The 21,173-nt window shown below is 40.6% G+C and overlaps 1 protein-coding gene across 3 annotated transcripts in view; it reads left to right on the forward strand.

The window, feature by feature from the left end:
* Window positions 1-21,173, forward strand: part of PP5.2 (protein phosphatase 5.2) — a 114,531-nt gene that overhangs the window by 85,443 nt on the left and 7,915 nt on the right. For all 3 annotated transcript variants that reach the window (XM_089395196.1, XM_089395194.1, XM_089395195.1), the window contains exons 10-11: window positions 764-889; window positions 1,004-1,104. In XM_089395196.1, the coding sequence (XP_089251322.1) occupies window positions 764-889; window positions 1,004-1,104 (227 nt within the window). The remainder of the gene's footprint in view (window positions 1-763; window positions 890-1,003; window positions 1,105-21,173) is intronic.

Genomic DNA, 21,173 nt, shown 5'->3' on the forward strand with positions numbered 1-21,173 from the left:
ATTCTGTACCCTCGCCGATTTAATCCTGATCGCGATTATTGCAACATTGGCAAACACTTTTGAAGTAACTTGAAAGCTAACACATTGTAGGGTTTGAAGTTGGACTTTTAAGAACAAAATGCTTTAAATGGCAGAAAAGTGTGGACAGCCGGGACTTTCTACGAGAATCTAATTGCCTTTAAGGTCATCAAGGATTCTCTAAGTGAAAACTGGAGGAACACCAATCTATTTCATTTATATGGCTGGAGATATTCTAAAAGTCAGATTTGTACTAGGGGTCTACTGTCGATGATGTTGATAATTTCCTGCGGCACATAAGATGCAGAAGACCAAGTGGAGGTTGATTGAGCATGCTTAGTGGCTTGAATCTTGTTCCATTTCTCTTTCTGTGACTTTGCATCGACAATTTTGCTATGAGAAATACATCAATGCTCTTATTTTGAATACCAATTTCTAAATTGTGTAATTGTGGATGTTGTTTCTTTAATTGCAGAAATTTGTATTTATTTTCTTTAAAAGCTCTTACATTTTATATATTTAATATTTGGTTTTGGGGCCGCTATGACATGGACCAACATTACCACTGACTTGCCCACTGAAATTTGTGGTGTCTCCGCACATATCCTTGATGCATCTCCATGTCTGCGCATGCCTGAAAATTGGTGGAACACTAATTATTTATGATCTTGAAGCCCATCTTATTTGAATAAAAACTTTGTCAGCCTTACTTTTATATGCAATTTTCTGTCAATCCTTTTGGCAGGTCTGATGTGTGAAATACTTTGGAGTGATCCACAGCCTCGTAAAGGGCGTGGGCCCAGCAAACGAGGTGTTGGTTTGTCTTTTGGAGAAGATGTGACCAAAAGGTTTCTCCAAGAAAACAATCTTGGTAACGTTTCATTTGAGGCATATGATATGTACTTAGCCCTATTTTATATATGAAAGAGTTGAAAGTATTTGTTTCTTGGGCTGTTTCTTAACTAAAATACTTGTGTTTCAACAGAGCTGGTGGTCAGGTCTCATGAAGTTAAAGAGGAAGGTTATGAAATTGAACATGATGGCAAACTTATTACGGTTTTCTCAGCTCCAAACTATTGTGACCAGGTAGTTTGTGTTTTTTGCTGTTGATTTTTGGATCCCTTGATTGGTGTAATCATGTCTTTTTACTTCAGAGAGAGGTTTCAATAAAAAATTATAATGGATGGGATAGTAAACACAGGACAATTTGTATATATTTTGATGCATAGTATTAATCAGTTTCTATGATATATTGTATGGAAATCCTGAAGTTGCACACACAATTCTTAATTTACAAGGGTTTCTTGCACGGGACATGGAGAGGATCACTTTTTAAATGTGTGTCTATATCTATCTATCTATTTATATTTATTTGGGTAGTGATTACAAGTTAAGACCTATTGCCACATGCAATACTTTTGAAGAAGGTAGTTATGGTTTTATGGAGAGATTCTCTATGCTTTGGGGCAGTCTATAAACTAATGTTTGTCTCCCCAAGATGGAAATCCGTGATACTCTGAAACAACTGACACTTGGTTTTTTTGTGGTTTGTAAGCATCCATCACATTAAATAGGTAAAAGCTTTTTTGAAATGAGAAGTAGTCTTTGATATATGTACCCATATGTGCACTAACAGTCACCAATTTGCTACAAAATATTAGTTCTTTAAGTCGGAGATCAATTGACTGGATAGTTGGATGTACAGACAATTTAAGGGAATCCCATTATAATCTTTTGCTTACAAGCAACTTCGAAGTTTGGACATCAGTTTGCTCTGTATTAAGTCATCAGCAAACTATTCCCGAACGAACTTGGAAGCATTGCTTGAGAAATTGAAATATTTGTTGATGAGGAATTCTTTTTAAAATTCATTATAATTGTGAAAAGATAATAGATGTCCTCTGGAAAAAAGGAAATATGTATAATTATCCATTCAAGTGTTCTTTTTCCTCTGGCTTGTTGCTCCTTGTCTGCTTCTGGCTATTTGGCTTGACCATTTCTCCAGTTGCTCTGAACTTCAATGCTGTCCTGTTGGGTTGCTTCCTACATGCTGAGCTACATTTTTGTGTAGTGGGCTGAATCCTCCCACTGTGCTGGTACTTTTTAGGAAAATTTATTAAGTTTTGACTTGGATAAACAATATTATAGCTTTAATTAGGGATTGCTAATCATTGGATCAATATAATCTTTCATCTACCTTCCATCATGCTCTCATATGTACTCTATCTAAACTATAAAGATTTGAGAAGACCTCAGAACTATGAAACCAGATTCGCTCAAACTACCTGATGTGTCCGAATCCCACGAATCGGACACGATTCGTTGGAGATTCGAATCCCAAAATGGGACACGTCGTGTCCTAACGAGACAGGATCGAATCCTGGTTGTGTCCCGTTAAGACACAATGTGTCCTGATTTTTGGGATTCGAATCCCAAAAAAGAGAAACCTACGGGCATAAAAAAGCGCTGTTCTTCACTCATTTACCATTTCTCTCATTCAGTTTTGCAAACATTGAGCTGTGGGCAAGGAGCTAAGGGTGTGGAGCGTTCAGCAAGGAGATTCAAGCACCAGGTAAGTGCATTTCATCTCTATTTTTTTGCATTTCTATTAAAGCAGTTTGTATATGATTTTTTTTTTTTACAAATTTGTGCATGTTTTGTTTATTTTTTTTATAGTATTCATGGCTCAATCAAGGGCACAACAGTTAGGGGGCAAAGGAAGGGGAAGAATGTCTCCGTTGGAGATACCCCTCCTCCCCCAATATCATCAGAGTCTGCTGCAAGTAATGTTGAGGGAAGACTTCCTCCTAAAGACAACACTGAGAAATATCCCTTGTGGAAATATGTCACAAGAGAGGATTGGACGAGCACCAAGGGGAAGGGAGGAGGCAATGTGCAATGGAGATGCAACTTTTGCCACATTTCTTTTAAAAATACATATTACTGTGTGAAAGGCCATTTGTTGGCTTTACCAAGTTGTAGAATTGGAGCTTGTAAAGCTGTTCCTTTACGAAAGAGGAAAGAATTGGAAAAGGAGTTCACTGTTGGTATGGCAAATGTGGCTGCAAAATCAAGAAAAACCAAGAATGAAGACCCCCTTCCATTTTTGAGGAAAGACACCACCAGATTTTCATTTGAGAGTTCTATTGGGGGACAAGCAGCAAAAAGAAGAGCAATTTCATTTGGTCCAATGGACAAGATTTTTCAAAAAGAGAGAAGCTTGATCTCACCATTGCCTTCTTTTTCTATCAAAACTTCATATCATTTAATGTTGCACGCTCACCCCTATTTATTGAGATGTGTCGACCTCTAACTCACGGGTCTCCATCATGGTATGTGCCTCATGGTTCAGAGAAGCTTAGAACCACATCGTTGACGAAGGCAAAAAAAGAGGTGCAAAAAATGCTTGAGCCTATTAAAACATCATGTCCAACCTCTGGGGTTAGCATTGTTTCTGATGGATGGACAGATCCAGCACGACACCCAATCATCAACTTCATGGTGTCTTCCTTGAATGGTCCATTTTTCTTGAAAGCAGTGGATACACTTGGAGAATACAAGGCTGCACAATTTATGGGTGAGTTGTTTATTAAAGTTATTGAAGATGCAGGTGTTGATTGTTGTGTGCAAATCATTACAGATAATGCACTGTTTGCAAGGTTGCTAGCATGATTGTGGAAGCTAAATATCCACAAGTGTTTTGGACACCTTGCATTGCCCATTCATTGAACTTAGCACTGAAATCCATTGCTTCTGATGTGCTTTGGATTGGTAACATTATTGAGGATGCACGACATATCTGTAACTTTGTGCAAAACCATACAAATGCCCTCACTATCTACAAGGAGTACAACAATCTATCATTGTTGAAGATTGCTGATACACGGTTTGCCTCTTCATTCATCATGGGTCTGGACAACAGTGTTGAGTTGGCATTGGTCAACATGGATGTCAATGATCGAATGCTAGAGCCTGTTAGATTTGATGACAGTGATATTTTAGAGGGGTCATCCTCCACACCAGCAGATGCAGAGGCGACTATGGATACAGGGGAGGAGGAGGATGTAGAGGAGAGCAGTGGTGACCATGATGATGAGGACATTGACGTTGTTTCTGATGATGACTATGAGGATTGATGACTCATGAGTCATGGGCTACCTATTGCCTTGAGACTCGTATACCTGTAGTTGTTTTATATTTTCTATTTCTATTTGCCATTGGCATTGCACTACCTTTGTAACACATTTTGATTTGATGACTTAATGAGAAAACTACAGTTCTCTGTGTCTTTATCTTACTATCTTGTAAGTTGTCTTTCATTTATGAATCATGACTTATGTGACATGTATTTGAATTTTGTATGTACTCAACATGCTATAATGTTACTTTGTAAACAATAAAACTAACATCTAAATGAAGATCTATGTTTGAAATCAATGAATTTGTATCATTAATGATAATTTGTGAAAGAAATATCTAATTTTTAATATATATATATAAATAATGAATCCTACGTGTCTTGTTCCTAGGGGTCAACGTGTCCGAATCTGGCTCTTGAATCTCTGTATCCTATGAATCCCGAATCCCCTTGTCAGGTGACTTAGCCTCAGAATGAATGAATGTTTAATTGGACAACATAGGAAGTTGTTAACTATTGAATTTTTGGAGGGAGTTTGGTTGGATTTTGCAACCAGGTAAGCTATTTTACTCGGCTTTCACTTGAAAGCTACCTAGAGGTTAATGAATGTTGATATCATTCCAAGAAATGTATAATATTTATGCCATTAAAAGTACCTAAAGCAAAGAGGTTGCTTTGGTTCATTTACTCTTGTTGGAGAATCAGTTAATATTGGTTACCATGACACTATACATGCCCTCTTAGTCCAAATTTTAGAACAAATCAAATAATTAAATTTAAAGAAAAATTGGGATGTATTATTTTTAGCATCATTTCTAGGACGAGCGTGGTGATATTGAGACCCTCTCTGGACAAACCTTCTTGAAGCTTTGAAGTGTGCCTTCGGCAATCTTGCTTCTGTCGACATTTGTTTAGACCTAAACAAGTTGATCACCAACCTTAAGTCCTTGAGAAGTTCTTTTCCATCCAATGATTCTTGAATTCATATTTATGTTCAAGTCCATTTTAACTTCTCAGCAATGTTATTACTCTCAGAGAAGAATGGAAATTTATTGTAGTGAAAGAAACTGTCAACGGTACAAATAATAAGAAGCAAACAAAATTATACTGGAATTTTATCCCAGCATCTTGGTTACACCATCGATCTTCGACTCCCCATTTGTGGAAAAGTATTTTGTATAATGGTACATTGGGTTTAAGAGATACTGAATTGTATGTAGTTGTCAATGGAGCTTCTTGTTCCATCTCTAAGCAGTAAGTCTCCAAATAAGAAGATACCTTAGTTTTTTCTCCTTATAGGTCGCATTTATTGCCTCCTTGTACTAATTCATGGCCTCACAATTATAACCCATTGGAGGTTTTTCACTAGACTTTAAGAAGAGGCCCAATGTAATTGGTGATCTCCTTTCCTTTATTCCTAAAAATATTGTCTTGAGAGTGATCTCTTTCCCTTCAAACTTTGCGGCTTCAACTTTCTGCACCCTATTCATTGCAACAAAACATCTAGTTGTTTTTCTAGCCAATAATAAATTGCAGCATATGAAAGCTTGTTGCTAATTGAGAAATGTTTTACCAAATAAAGCCCCTTCAACTTGTGTTTTTCTTCATTAGATTTACAAGACCCATGGGTGGATGTAAAGCCTCAACAACGTGCTTTTTTCTTCATTAGATTTAGAAGACCCATGTGTGGATGTACATGAATTTGGAATTGTTTTTGGCTTGGTCCACAACTGTCTTCAATTATTCATTTGTAATTTTGTACCTATACCCTCAAGGATGAAGTCCAAGTAATGTGCAACACATAGGGTGTTGAAATAAGTAACTTGGTTCAATGTTCATAATATTTTATGTACTCGTGATTTTATGTATTTGATGTAAAAGAAAAAAGAAAATTATTATTATTTTATGGCATGAGTTTTGTGCTCAAGGTTAAATTGTTCTAGGTCAAAGCACCCATTGTGTCCTTCTAGGTTTTGTCATAAAGTCATGAAGTCAAAAGAGTCATTGTCATATATAGTAGACTCCATTAGGCAGTTTGTAACAAGTCAAAAGATTTATTTCGAGTCAAAAATGTGAAAATTCCGCTCCAAGACCAAGTCGTCCTAATTAGGGTTATTCATCCTCCTTGTAAGCCTATATATTAGAGACCATTCAACTTCATTTGGACACTCACTTAGACATTCACTCAAGGAAGTGAAGACAAGAAGAAAAAAGGGTAAGCGAAGGTATAAAAGGAAGAAGGGAAGACAAAATTCTGAATTTTACTCCCTTTATCTCTCACATGTGCGAAAAGAAGCTTAGGGTTTTTGCAGCGATAAGGTCGAATTTTCGGATCTCTCAAGAAGGACCAAAATCCGAAGTAAGGAAGTTTATTTTATGGTCTACTGGCCTAGAAGGAAGAAACAAGCTAAGCAAAGCAATGAAGAAGCAAAAATTAGCCTCTCTATCCCACACGTGTGAAGTTGCAACAATTTTTGAAGAGTTGAAGCTGTAGACCCACACTATTGATGTTTGACCTTCTCCATGTCTCCAAGCTGACGAATCTTCCTATCACTGGAAATCACTTTGAAGAGAATATTGTCCATCATGCTACTGCGCCAACTTTGATCTACTCATACTGTGTTGCTACTGTTTTGCTGTTGCAACTATTGCAATAATGAGTCTGATCTCCCCAGATCCTGAAGCACTGGTTTCCAAAGGTCTGCTCCCTCTCAAGCTAGACTGAGTCTTGACTTCCCTATGGGAAATCTTTATGCTCCCTCTTGGCAACTTGCACTGGAAACTGGACTGCATAGCTTTGTGGTGGGAATATTTTGGTTGGAATTGCACTGGTGTCACTGCAACTGTCTCTCGATCATCTAATTGCAACTAGCTCTACTACTGTCTATCTGACTGCTATTTGTTGAAACTATGTTATTGCAATTAGCTTTGCTAACACTTAATCCTTCTACTGTGATACGGTGGGTCCCTATAGAAAAGGTGATGTTCCTGTTGCAATAATCTGGAATTGTTCTAACTAATCCCCTTGTTGCATTTGTGCTTCCTTGCCCAACTTCATACGCATAGGTATCAAACTTCTCCTCCACCTGGAGGTGCTGTTGCTATCAATGCAAACTCCTCTAATCTAGTGGTTAGTTCATCGATCTCTAGCGACGTTGTTGTATGCTCTTGCTGACCCTTCTTGTCCTTCTTACTTTTGAGGACATTGGGTGACATAGTGGCCATACTCACCACCCCTGAAGCACTTGATCTTCGACAAATCTCCCTTCCTGCTCTCGCCTCTTGAGCCTTGTCCTTGATTTGGACCCTCGCCTTTCCCTTGGTTTTGAGGGCGACGTTTTCCTAATCCTCCTCCTCCTTCGGTCTCTTGCTGCTACTGCTGGTAGAACCATTCGCAAGACTAATCCTCAACTCCGCTTCAGTGAAGTCACTTGGTAGACGATCCCATTCAGGTGGCGTATCTCGCCAAAAATAACTTGGACAAAAGTATGGCACTGCTTGGTGAAACCATTGAGAGCTATTCTGACTCGCTCGCTCTCTGATAGTTTTTGTCCAACGGTTGCAAGTTCATCCTTGACATTTTGAACCTTGGGGAGGTAGGGTGTAATGCCTTCTCCCTTCTGCATTCCGGTGGTCCTCAGCTTCTCCTTGAGAATCATCTTCCGATTATCTAATGGATTCTCATATAACTTGATCACAACATCCCACATTTTCTTTGCTCTGTTTAATGTAGCAACATGTCGAATGACATGATCCCAAACCTTGTCTAGGATCATCCTCTTAGCCTTGGCCATTTCTTTCTTGTACGCTGTCTGTTGTTGATCATTTGCAGGTATGGCAACATTGTTTCCTACATACTCCTTCAGACCATATTCATCTAACAGGAACAACATTCTATCCTTAGGCCAAAGTTAGAGGCTCTGTCAAGCCTGTCTTGATCCCTGAGTCCTGCTGTGGTCATCTATGTGAAACTCTAGTAATCTGGAGACTAAAAATTCTTTCCTGCTCAGCCTTCCTTTTGATACTTGCACCCCTTACTGGAATGCGCAGATCTGCCTTACCTGCCTTTGGAATTCCTTCTCCAACACTCGCACTGACGTTGCTCCTCGATTGAGAAACTGACAAGTTTGCTACAACCTACTGCAATTGAAAATCACAGATTTCCTCTTGAAAATTGTAAACCCTCTACTTATCTTTGTGTTTTTCTCTTCCTGCCCTGCGTAGATATGCAATTGTTGCAAATCTCTGCGCCCAAATCTGATAGACCTACTCCACAAAATCACTGATTTGTTGATTGAAACGCTCTCTCTGGCAAATCCATTGCCCGCTGCTACAAATCCGAGGCAATTCACACTTTTCCATCAATCTAGGTTTGGATATCAAACATTGCCTCTTTGTTATACTTCTGTCTGGCTGGCATATTGTTGATAGTGCTGGACCTGCCAACATTCAAGGGGTCTCCTCGATATGTGGTCCCAATTAGACCTCACATTGTTTGGGATATAAGCCCCATCTGGAATATGGCCCGATTATCGTTTTCTTAAAGATTTGCCTTGGCTCCAACTGTCAGCAAGAGAGAGGAACATGTGTGCCTTCGTAAAAGCAAGTGTGCCTGGTGAGTGTTCGATTTTAGGTGCGTCAAGGTTCTTCTATTGCGGAGAGGAAAGGACGTGAGCCTTTAAGAGGGGTAATAGTACCACCCTGGTAGAAATACACACAACGAGAGATATCTGTCTAACATCCAACAGAATAGTCCACAAAGATGCGACGCGCATTGCAACCACTACAACACATTCTCAATATGATGAGCACTTAAAATAACCGAAATAGTTCAACTACTTTAGTACATGTGAAAAACAAACATGAATCATAAACATAGTAGTCTTACAAACATTCATAATCCATGCATGAAGAACATGCTGGCCATCAATCTTCATATATTAAGTAAATGTCCCAAGGCACATGTATACAACGAACACCACTAGCTCAAATAGTGGAGCGTTGGAGCCAATAGTTGCTCCCCAAAAGAACTAGCTTGTCTCTCTGATGCCTTGCGGGAGGAGCCAAGGTGAAAAGTCCTCTGCTCATACATTGAAGGTGTATATATAACCAATGGAGTGATGCTTCACCTTCCTTGTTACTCTTTGGCTACCCTCATGATTGTTTGACTTCCTATGACTTTTCGACTTTACATGACTCTTCATATTTTGTACATGTCCTTTGGACTTCCACTTTACAATACATTTTGAATAGGAATTTACATAATCCACAAAAGTGATGTGGCATATGGTGACTCATGACATGACATGACATTGATGACATGGACTGCATGATGACATGGCAATTTCAAGTCATTCTTGCTACTTCTTGCTATATGTCTTCTTGAGAATGCTCTTTTGTCCACCTCCATATGGCTTGAAGATGAGGAGTCTTCAGTGATATCTGATCTTGAGCAACTATTGCAAACTGGTGTACCTTTGCTTTCTTCTGATTGATCCACTTGTGTAGTTCTAAAAGGCAAAGGAGGCCAGATGATTGCATAATTGTGTAGTTCAAGGGCTCAGGGCCGAGTCTTGAGCCTTGTGATTGCACAATGCGTAGTACTAATTGGGTAGGAGCGAGAATTTGCACTGCTTTTGGGGTTAGAGGCTGACCCTGAGCACTCTGATTGCGTAGTGCACAGTCTTGGGAGGCAGGAATTGCACATTGCGGAGTGCCAAGAGGCATGGTTGCAGCTTGTGGGCTGAGACTGCAATGTGTAGTTTAGGAGGTTCAGATGAGGCTAAGTTGTGTGGTTAGAAATTTTTTCGAATTTGGCTAAGTGTGGGATCGATGAAGCTGATGTGAACAATGATAAGACTTGACCGTGATCACACATTTAGAACACTTGTTGACACAACATAGATCATCTAGAACACAAGAACAACAAACTTCCTTGAATGCAACAACTTTGCGATGAAAAGTGTGACACGAAAGATACACTTTGCGACGACCGTGAGGACACTTGTGCAACAATGATTAAAACTTTAGAAATGAGTGCAATGGATGTTTACATAGTAAGAACAACTCATTTACACAGATAACCTCTTGAAACCACCAAAACAAGCTTATATACACCGTGCAACACTTGACATGCAAAAATATGACACTTTTATTTTCTCGCAAATGGGTGCAAAAGACTTGGAGAAAACACATGCAATGAGTCTCAATGTTTGCAATGACACTATGTAAGATCAAGGTAGGCTCCGAAATTTGGGTGTAGGCCAAAAGTTATGAGGGTGTTGTAGCAGCGACAACACTTGGTGACACTTGTGGAATTCCAGCTTCTTTGTCTTGGTTGATTCTTTTGTGTAGGGTCTCAGTTCATCGTGTAGGGAGTATTGATTCATCGTGTAGATCACTTTGGCTTCCCCACTTATCCTGTGAATAAACATGGTCCCCTTTGTGCCATCTCAGTTGAACATAAACATAAGATCAACTATACCACAATGTTTCGAATCAGAAAGGGTAGTATAGTTTGTGAGCTTTAGATTTTCAGAGCATTGTTTTTTCATCTCTGGTGTTGCTCCGCTGCTAGCAGGCCTGGACAATAACTTGACAGAGTCGCTATAAGAATGCAAGCATTGCTCTACTGCCAGTGAGCCTGGACAATACCCCGACGCAGTTTCTTGCTTCACCTCTTTGCGCAGGAAGCCTTTCTCTTCTTTCGCCTTTAGTTATATACATGTATTTACTGTGCGTAAGCACTTATTTATTTTATGGGTGGAAGAGGGACGCTGACTTATTGAGGCTAGGAGAGGTTGTTCCTTCAAAGAAACATATAGAGACCTCTAAATTAGATTTGCTTGTTTGGGTTTTCCCCTTTTCCTCCTTTACTAATTGGATAAGCATGAAAACATCGAAACATAAGGAATCGAGTGTAGGCATAAGGTTTTTAGAATAGACGCAAGTATCATGGTTCGACAGAAAACTCTCGTTATGGACAGATCGCATTTTCTGTCAAAACATCATTTACCAAAAGATATAACCAACACAAAGGAGGACCGAAGGTAAGCCGAATGTTGTAGTGTCACAAGACTCTTTTCAACTCAGCCACACACAAAGAAGCTGGAAAACACGTTCACACACAACATTTATTTACATAAAGGAAAACAAACACAAGACCAAACATACAACAAACAAGAAAACAAACTATGTACATAGGGTTGGGCACAACACTAGATCATCATTGAAAATATGGTTATAAATCTTGGTCATTAACAAGAAGAGAGAGAGAGTCAATCTTCCCGTCCAGTGATTGAAGACGATATGTGTGTTGGCCAAGCTTCTTGTGGATAGTGAATGGTCCGATCCACAGGGATTGAAACTTAGTTGTGTTTGCCTTTGTCCTTGTGGGCTTTGTCCCACTTTAAGACTAGGTCTGCCACATTGAATTCATTCTTCCTTGCATACTTCTTATCAAACTGCCTCTTGATATGACTTTGGTGGAGAGAAATTTTTTCTTTTGCTTTCTATATTTCCTTCCACAGCGTGTGGAGAGTGTCTATCCTGCCCTGAACTAGTAAGCACGACTTGCCCTAGGATTCTTGTAAAAGTTGAAGGGTAGGCAAATAGATGTTCGGGGGTAAGATGGCTTCTTTTGCATACACCAAGAAGTAAGGAGACATATTCAGAGAAGGTTTTGCCGTGACTCGGTCAACCCATAAGGCATTCACCAAAGCGGAGTGCTAGTTCGTCTTTTTAGAGAGAATGATCTTCTTGATAATATTGATAAGGTTCTTATTTGTGGACTCAACAAGACCATCTCCATGTGGATAGTAATTAAGTGAATGTTTCAATACAATTCCATTTTCCAATGCAAAATCATATAATCTTAACGATGAAAAATATGTTGCATTGTCAAAAACAAGTGAAGTCGGAACGCCGAACTTGGAAAAGATATTTTGCTTAAGGAAGTTGATGACTTCCTGGTCATTCACTTGGTTGAGTGGCACTGCTTCTCTCCATTGTGTGAAGTAGTCTGTGGCAGTGAGAATGTAGCGGTACTGCTTTGATGAGTGCGGATAAATCTCACCAATAACATCTAGGCCCTATTGTTGAAATGGTTCATACACAACGAGAGGCTACAACGGGGCCACTGACTTCTTTCCTCGGTCGGCACACTTTCAACAGATCGTACACTTGCGAGCATACATGTGAGCATCTTTGAATAAGCGGGCCAATAAAAATCGGCCTGCATAACTTTGTGCGCTGTTGTTTCACCCGCAGATTGTCCCCCACGTGGTCGATCATGGAGATCACGCAATGCTTTCTCTGAATCACGCGCTTGTAAGCATTTGAGCAATACTCCATTATGGTTCTTTCTGAAAAGCACCCCATGCAGTAACTGGTAAGATAATGCTTTTAATCTGACTGCCCTCTTCTTCCGTGTGGAAAAGTGAGAGGGCAAAGTGCCATGCTCGAGATGCTACCGCACATCTGTGTACCAAGAGTTAGAAGTAGGAGTGGGGGAGACTCGCTCAACATTATACATTTCGATTTCTTGCTCCCAACCGGACGAATCTTCTTCTTTTGCATCCACTGCTTCTGCTGTTCGCCGACATAGACCATGGCCCTTGATGGTGTGTGAACTGGTTTGAATTCTAAGTTATACTCTTGCAAACCAATCATCTAGTTCGCTCCTCTTTCACCCAGCGCTTGTTGGACAAACAATGATTTGACTGCTGGGTGCAGAACAAAGATAATACAATGATTCTTCAAGAGATAGGGTCAGAAGTGCTTCACTGCCTTATAGACTGCATACGCTTGTTTATCAATGGTGGGATAATTAAGCTTGGGGCCTTGTAGGCTGACACTCAAAGATATTGGTTGCTCATTGTTCTGATCATCTTCATGTGTAAGCACAATGACAAAAAAAGTATCATAAGCGAAGGTGTAGAGCATAAAATATTTGTTGAAATCTGCGCTGTACAAGGCTGGTGCTTTCGTGATTGCTTGCTTGATACGGGAAAACACGTCCTTTTCGCTTTTATCCCACTTTTGTATATCATATCCTTCCTTACCATCTCCTGCATAGGTTTGACAATGAGTGCAATTGGAGATGAACTTGCGGAGAAAGTTAATTTTTCCCAGGAAAGAATGCAAAACTTTCTTATTCACTGGGAAGGGAAGCTGCGTAATAACTTTGATCCTTTTTGGGTCTACTTTAATCCCACTTTTCGCGATAATGTGGCCCAAGAGGTTTCCCTCGATAGTGCAAAAATACTCTTCTTGGGGTTAAGCGATATCTCGTACTTTCGACATCGCTCAAAGATTTTCTTCAAGTGGCATAAATGATTGGATCTGTTCTTAGAAAACACCGTGGCATCATCAAGATACACCACTATGCTCTGTCCAATCAGTTTGCAAAATGGGATGTCCATTACATGTCGAAATATTGCACCGACATTGACTAGCCCAAAAGGCATTCTTTTGAATGCGAATGTGCCCCACTTTGTTTAGAAAGTAGTTTTTAGTCTGTCAGGCTCTGAGACCAAAACCTGGTTGTAGCCTGAATAACCATCGAGCAAAGAAAACATCTATGACCCCGATAATGTTTGCACTATCTGTTCCATAAACGACACATGGTAGTTGTCTTTGTTCGAGGTGTGATTCAAGTTTCAAAAATCAACACACAAGCAGATTTCCTCGGACTTCTTTCTTACTGGGACCAGATTAGATACCTAGGTTGATTGTTGCACCTTGTATATGATCTGAGCATCCAACAATTTTCTCAATTTTTTTTGAATCAGGGGCTCAAGCGCCTGCTGTACCTTAGGCAACTTTTGCTGAAAAGGCTTGTCCCCTTTGTTGATCAGGATAACTTGTTGGATTATTCGCATGTTGTAAGTTTTGAGCTCATCATATGTCCACGCGAACACATCTTGGTACTGCTTGAATAAGCGGATGAAGACTTGCCGCCCTTGTGGTGTGCAACAAGTATTGATATTGACAAACTTCGGATCTCTTTATTCATGCGACAACGTTGAATTGTTGGTTTTTGCGTTGACTGGCCCTCTGAAGCTCTGAAGCATTTCTGCAAGTCATACAACTTTTCTAATGATACCACGCCTTCTGGCATGGGGTTCTCTTTGTTTGCGTACGCTGCATCTTGCAACGCTCTTTCGTGCTCGTCTTCATCGATAGTTGCATCTTTGAATACATGAGCGTTCGCCATGAAGTGCAATATCTGTTGGTCATCATTAAAAACGCCTAAGTTAGTGATATTGTCAGGGATGGATGATTTGGAAAGAATCTCAACAGAAAAACCGTCCCTAGGCGGTGACAACTTAGCAGCAACATTTGCTAATGCATCCGCATTTGCATTGCACATTCTAGGAACATTTATGATATTAAAAGCTTGGAAATGAGAAATCAAACACCATACCTCTTGTTGATAACCTTTCAAATGAGGTGACACATAGTGTATAGTATTGCGTACTCGTCGTATGACGATTTCAGAGTCACCTACTGCTTTGAGAACCCCAACATTGAGGTCAATGGCCTTTTGTAAGCCTAGGACGAGGGCTTCATATTCCGTCGTGTTATTCATGCACTCGAATTCCAAGCGGCTTGCAATTAGGTGTTTTCTCTGTTGCGGGTCTACTAAAACATAACAGACTCCAGAGGCCTCCTGTGCCTTTGAACCGCCAAAATACAAAATCCAAACATCATATATACAAGAGCTACACCCTACACTAATACCACTTCTACTATCTACTGTACAAATGTCATCTCCGCCAGTTGGACTAGGAAGGAGTTCCAACTGCGTGTCTGGTGGGACTAGGGAAGGTTGAGCAAGATAGGACCTTGGTTTAGTCTCCAAGCAATTGCCAAAGATTAGATTTGCGAAAGCAACTAGTTCATTTTTCCCCTCGAAGGGTGTGACAACATGCTTCATGCAAGGCTTTGAGTTCACTTGGATTTGGTTATTTCTGCCCTTGTACGGAAGCCATAAATGTGACTAGTCAATAGCAAAATACCCCTGTAATTTGCTGGACCAGTCTCTACTCAACAATACACCATATGCTTCCGGAATGTCCACAATTACTATATTTATACACTGGTGAACTCGTTGATTGGATGATAGGCGGATAAGCACATTTTTGAGTTGGATAAGCACATTTTTGAGTTCACTGATAGCATGGACAAGAGTCCTTCCCAACTGAATGATCCGTGCATCTGTTTTATCCCATTTTGCATTGATTTTCCTAGCTACAGAGCGAGGCATTACGTTCATCGATGCACCAAAATCAACTAAGCAATTGTGTACATTGTAATTAAAAATTTCAAATGTTAACAAAAACAGAGGGCATAGTGTGTTAGCTTCTAATGTTAATGCATTAAGTACTGATTCTAGGGGACCAAAAGACTTACCGGATCCCTTCTACGAAGCAACATTGTTAACTGAGGCAGGTTGTTCAAGAGCGTGAACGAGTAGTTCTTGCTGGCTTGTGATCCTTGTAAGTTCGAAGAGTGAAATGTTAGCTCGAATTTTCTTCATGGCTTCGATTATATTATAATCAAGGGTATCAAGCATCGCTAAAGTGTCTGGAGGAGTAACTTGATCTAATACTTCCAGAGCGATGAATTTGCTTTTACCGTTGGCGGAAGTACTCTTCGCTGTAGTAGTGTTTCTAGACTTGATCTGAGTGTTCTGAGCCGAGATGACAGGCGGTGTGATCTTCGTTAACAAGTGTTCTTTCAGTTTCTGCCTCGTCAACCTTGGTTTGGAAATTGGACCTTAGCTTGGACCTTGTCTTCTCAAGTTATATCGACCATTCTGCTTGTGAGTTAGGTCCTCACTTAGTGGCTACTTTTCGGCAATTTTATTTTTAGTTATGTATACACAATTGAGTGTATTGACTCCGCTCCCAACACTCGCAGTTTCTTCAGTTGCAACAGTTTCTTCCTTTTCTTCCGCAGGCTCAATTTGCTCATGAGAAAGTACTATATCGATGAAATGAGCGTTCATGCTGTGGTTACATTGCGAGCATGTCTTTTCTAAGTGATGTACTTGATGAAACAAACAGTATTGATAAATGCCCATGCTTTCAACATTCATCACAATGTTTGAGCTTTGCATAGACTTGGTTGGTTGATTGCTGCTGCTGTCGGAGTTGGCAACCCTTCTCAAAAAGTTGAATTTAGGAGGCTTGCTACTTACGATGGTCTAGCTTGACCTTTGTTTTAACTCTACCACCTCATTGGACAGAGACTTGATGGTGCGGGTCAAGCTCTCAAGATCGATAGCTTCCTTTTCTCTGGCCTTCCCTGAGGAGGCCTGAGACCTTTTGCCAGTGTCTTTGGAGTCCTTCGATGATTCATCGCCCACGATGACTCCAATCAAACGCAAGTCCTTTTCAATTGCGATTGGTTCTTCGTAATTCTCTACAAGAGTTGCTTTCACAGCTCCCTTCACGAACTACGCGATGCTTGTCGGTAAGGCAGAACTATAATAATCAATAGTGATTGAGTCGTGAGGTTTCGTATCTGTAGGAAATATGTTCAATATACGATTGAACCTCTGATTGAAATCTTTAACCTTTTCTTTTTGCTCCATCTTCAGATTGCCCAACTCTTTCAATAACATGGCAGGGGTTTTGTCATCGGCAAAATTTTCAACAAACTTTTTAAACCCCTTCCAATTATGGATTGAGTTCGGAGGAAGACTGTGATACCATACAGCTACTCTGCCATCTAAGGTACAAGGGAAAAGTCTACATGCAACATCATCGTAACGTACCTCAAGCATTTGCAGATGCAGGTAGAAGTTGTCCAAATGGTCCTTTGCTTTCACTGCTTTGTCAGGGTCATACTTCGTTAACAACTTTTCTAGGTGCTTCGACATCTTGTGTAACACACCTAGCGGAGCAAGTGGGCTCTGAGTCATCCAATCCAGATCTTGGTCTGCCATATCTTCGTCTTTGTGTTCCTCCTCTTCATCAAAATTTGATGGATCTTCCTCTTCTTCTCCAGAATCTAATGGATCTTCTTCCTCTTCTTCTTCACCACCTAACTCGTAGAAAGTATTGTCTGAGAGTACAACGTTGTTTGCATCACCTCTGTTAAAAGATAGAGGTTGCTCTGGTTTCTCTGTGCTTTCTGCAGTCTCTGCTAGCTCTTCAAGGGTGGGGAGAACTAGATCTTCGACTGTGAAAACCACTATCCCAGTCGGAGTGGTTGCGTTCTTCTTTGGGAAATAAGGTAGATTATGTACTCCAGGAATCAGTCCAATAACCTTTGCAAGCTTACGGGTTATAGGCTAGATGGCTCAGATGTGCTTGTAAGAGATTTCACAGGTTTGTTCAAGACTGGGATGAGAAGATTCCCCAACTTCAGGAATATGAGCAGGGGAGGTGCGAGGAATATTGCTGCCTTGAGTGGAAGATGTATGGTGAGGGTGGGTGTGGTTATCAAGCCATAAAAATCTGGTTTCCCTCCTTTTAGCGCCATAAATGTTGTCAGTGCTGGACCTGCCAACATTCAAGGGGTCTCCCCAATATGTGGTCCAAATTAGACCTCACAATGTTTGAGATAGGAGCCCCATCTGGAATACGACCTTGTTACCGTTTTCTTAAAGATTTGCCTAGGCTTAGCAAGAGAGAGGAACGCATGTGTGCCTTCGAAAAACAAGTGTGCTTGGTGAGTGTTCGATTGTAGGTGTGTCAAGATTCTTCTATTGCGGATGGGAAAGGAAGCGAGCCTCAAAGAGGGGTAATAGTACCACTTTGGTAGAAACACACACAACGAGAGATATCTGTCTAATATCCAGTGGAATAGTCCACAAAGATGCGACGGGCATTGCAACCACTACAACACATTCTCAATATGATGAGCACTAAAATAACCAAAATAGTTCAACTACTTTAGTACAAGTGAAAAACAAACATGAATCATAAACATTCATAGAACAATCTTACAAACATTCATAATCCATGCATGAAGAACGTGCTGGCCATCAAGCTTCATATATTAAGTAAAAGTCCCAAGGCACATGTATACAACGAACACCACTAGCTCCAATAGTGGAGCGTTGGAGCCACTACTTGCTCCCCAAAAGAACTAGCTTGTCTCTCTGATGCCTTGCGGGAGGAGCCAAGGTGAAAAGTCCTTTGCTCATACAATGAGGGTGTATATATAACCAATGGGGTGATGCTTCACCTCCCTTGTGACTCTTTGACTACCCTCATGATTGTTTGACTTCCTATGACTTTTCGACTTTACATGACTCTTCATATTTTGTACATGTCCTTTGGACTTCCACTTTACAATACATTTTGAATAGGAATTTACATAATCCACAAAAGTGATGTGGCATATGGTGACTCGTGACATGAGATGACATTGATGATGTGGACTGCATGATGACATGGCAATATCAAGTCATTCTTGCTGCTTCTTGCTATATGTCTTCTTGAGAATACTCTTCAAGATGAGGAGTCTTCGGTGATATACGATCTTGAGCAACGATCGCAAACTGGTGTCGCTTTGCTTTCTTCTGATTGATTAACTTGCATATTCTGCTACAAAGGTGTCTTCTTGCATGTTCCCCTTCTCCATCTCCTTCTTCATCATCCTGCCATGGTATGGTAGAGTACCTGCATCTGCAATTCACTCATGACAAGACATCAGTCTGATAAACCCCTAGTCTAACATGTTGCATGACAATCCATTGATTAAGCCAGAACAGGGTGGCTGGTTGAGGGAGAGGCTCAATGGCTGCACAATTGGGGAAATTAGGCAGTTAGGGGTCAGGTTTGAGCCTTAAGATTGCGCAACGCGTAGTTCAGGCTGGATTGAGAAAGAAAATTGCGCAGTTGGGGAGCTCAGGAAGCTAGGTTGAGGGGCACTCATTTTTCCCATTACGCAATTCCAGAAGGCAGAGGAGGCCAGATGATTGTGCAGTTCAAAGGCTGAGGGTTGAACTGCTAGAACTGTCGGGAAAAGTCGGAAATGCCGGGAATAGCCGAAATTGTTGGAACTGTCGGGAACTGCTGGATTTGCTGGGAATAGCCGGAACTATTCGGGAATAGCTGGAATTGTCGGAATTGCTGGAACAGTCGGGAAAGCTAACACAAAGGGTAGAAGCCGGAACTGCCGAACTAGCATGCAACAACAAGCATGCTAGGGACAAGAAGCAAGCAAGATGCAACCAACACATAGGTCAGTATGGCAACATGGTGCAGCAATGGCACATAATGCAATACAGTGATGGGTATAGACATGATTAATGAAGCATGATGAGATGCAGCATAGTGATGATGGGTGCAACATGGTGCAGCACGGTGAGGTGCAGCATGATGATGAAATGCAGCACAACGATAGGTGAAGGAGTCACCCTGGAGAATCAGTTGAAGCAGCATGTCTTCAATTGATCTGATGTATCATCTTCTTAGAGATGATCTATGCTCTTATCTAGATAAGTCAAAGTGTTTACTTCTGTTGTAAACGTACTATCTCTCTCTCTCTTTCTGCTGAACTATTGAAGAACATATAAGAAGAATTGATCAAGGGTTTCCCCACATTGGGGTTTATCCCTGGCTAGCGCCACATCTTGTGTCCTCTTGTCTTGGCTTGTCTTCTGCGATTTATGTTTATGTTCTATCTGCAGTTTACTTTAATGTTGATGTGATTGCTAATCTGGAAAAGATATTGAGCTAACTGTGAAAATTGAAATAAATATGCTTTAAGCATAGAACATACCTAAAATTTAACATGGTATCAGAGCTGAGGTGAAGACAATGCCCAGGCAAGAGTGAAAGAACAATGACCGAAGACAGTTGGGAAAGGACAAAAGGATCATTGGATTCCTCATCCCTCTTCAAATTCACTGAGGGTGAAGTCGAAGCAGAGAATATTATTAGAATAGCGCAGCGAAAGTTTTTTATGGTCTACCTAAAGATCACTTCATTGGGAAACCCAGATCTAAGGGTGGAAGGAAAGGTCGATTCCTTGGTTGTAATAAGTTCGACCATTATGCGAAGGAGTGTTCGAATGGTAGAGACACATCTCTTCATGAAGATAACAATCATTCTAGGGACATCTTCAATGATCAAAGGAATGACAGTTAATGCAGGGCATCAAGGAAATCGCTGACTCTTCAAAGAAAGCAAGGAACCCCAGGAATGAAGAATCAAATGTTGTTTTTGATAAGATAAAGAAGCGTTATCTTGTATTGGCTCTCTCCTTCAGATTCTTTGGGAATATAGCTTATTGATTGTAGTGCTTCAAGGCACTCCATCGGATAGAAGGGTGCACTCTCTAATTTGGTAGAGATGGAAACAATTGTGGGATTATACTTGGAGCTGATGCCACCCGGAAAGGGTGTAGGGAATGTTACCCCTCAATTGAATGAGGGTAACTCGATTCATTTGCAGAATCTCTTTTATCTACCTGATCGCAAGAAGAACCTGGTGTCCATTTTTGCAGTGGAAGTCAAAGGTTACAGGGTGGCACTCATCGATGGAAAGGTGCATGTTAAAAAAATATAATTTTCAAAGATGCTTTTTCTCATGGGTTCAAGCTTGGCAATTGTATCAAGTTGCAGGATGGTCCATTGGGGATCATGTCAATTGACATATCACATCTATAACACCAGAGGTCTACCTATGGGGACCTACCCGATGTGAGTCAGATGGTGATAGGGATGCCTGAATTCAAGAAGAGCATGAAGGTACATGTCTGGGATGTACCGAAGGAAAATCTTATGAGGGGACCATTCCCCTCATGCAGCAGGTCCACAGGTTTGGAACAACCCGAGGAGTTTGAGATTCATGATCGGGAATCTCATGTATACAGGTGGGAGAAAGCCCTCTATGGCTTGAAGCAAAACACCCCGGGCGTAGAATGAGAGGATTGATAGATGTTTGATGAAACTGAGATTCGCTAAGAGTGAAACTGATCTAAACCATTACCCGAAGGTTGTGGATGATAGACCTCTCATACCGACACCTTATGAGGACCACCTATTTTTGAC

This window comes from Pinus tabuliformis, chromosome 1_2 (assembly GCF_031772625.1).
Source record: "Pinus tabuliformis cultivar Carrire ecotype Pingquan chromosome 1_2, CPIR1, whole genome shotgun sequence".
In the NCBI taxonomy this organism is placed as follows: domain Eukaryota; kingdom Viridiplantae; phylum Streptophyta; class Pinopsida; order Pinales; family Pinaceae; genus Pinus; species Pinus tabuliformis.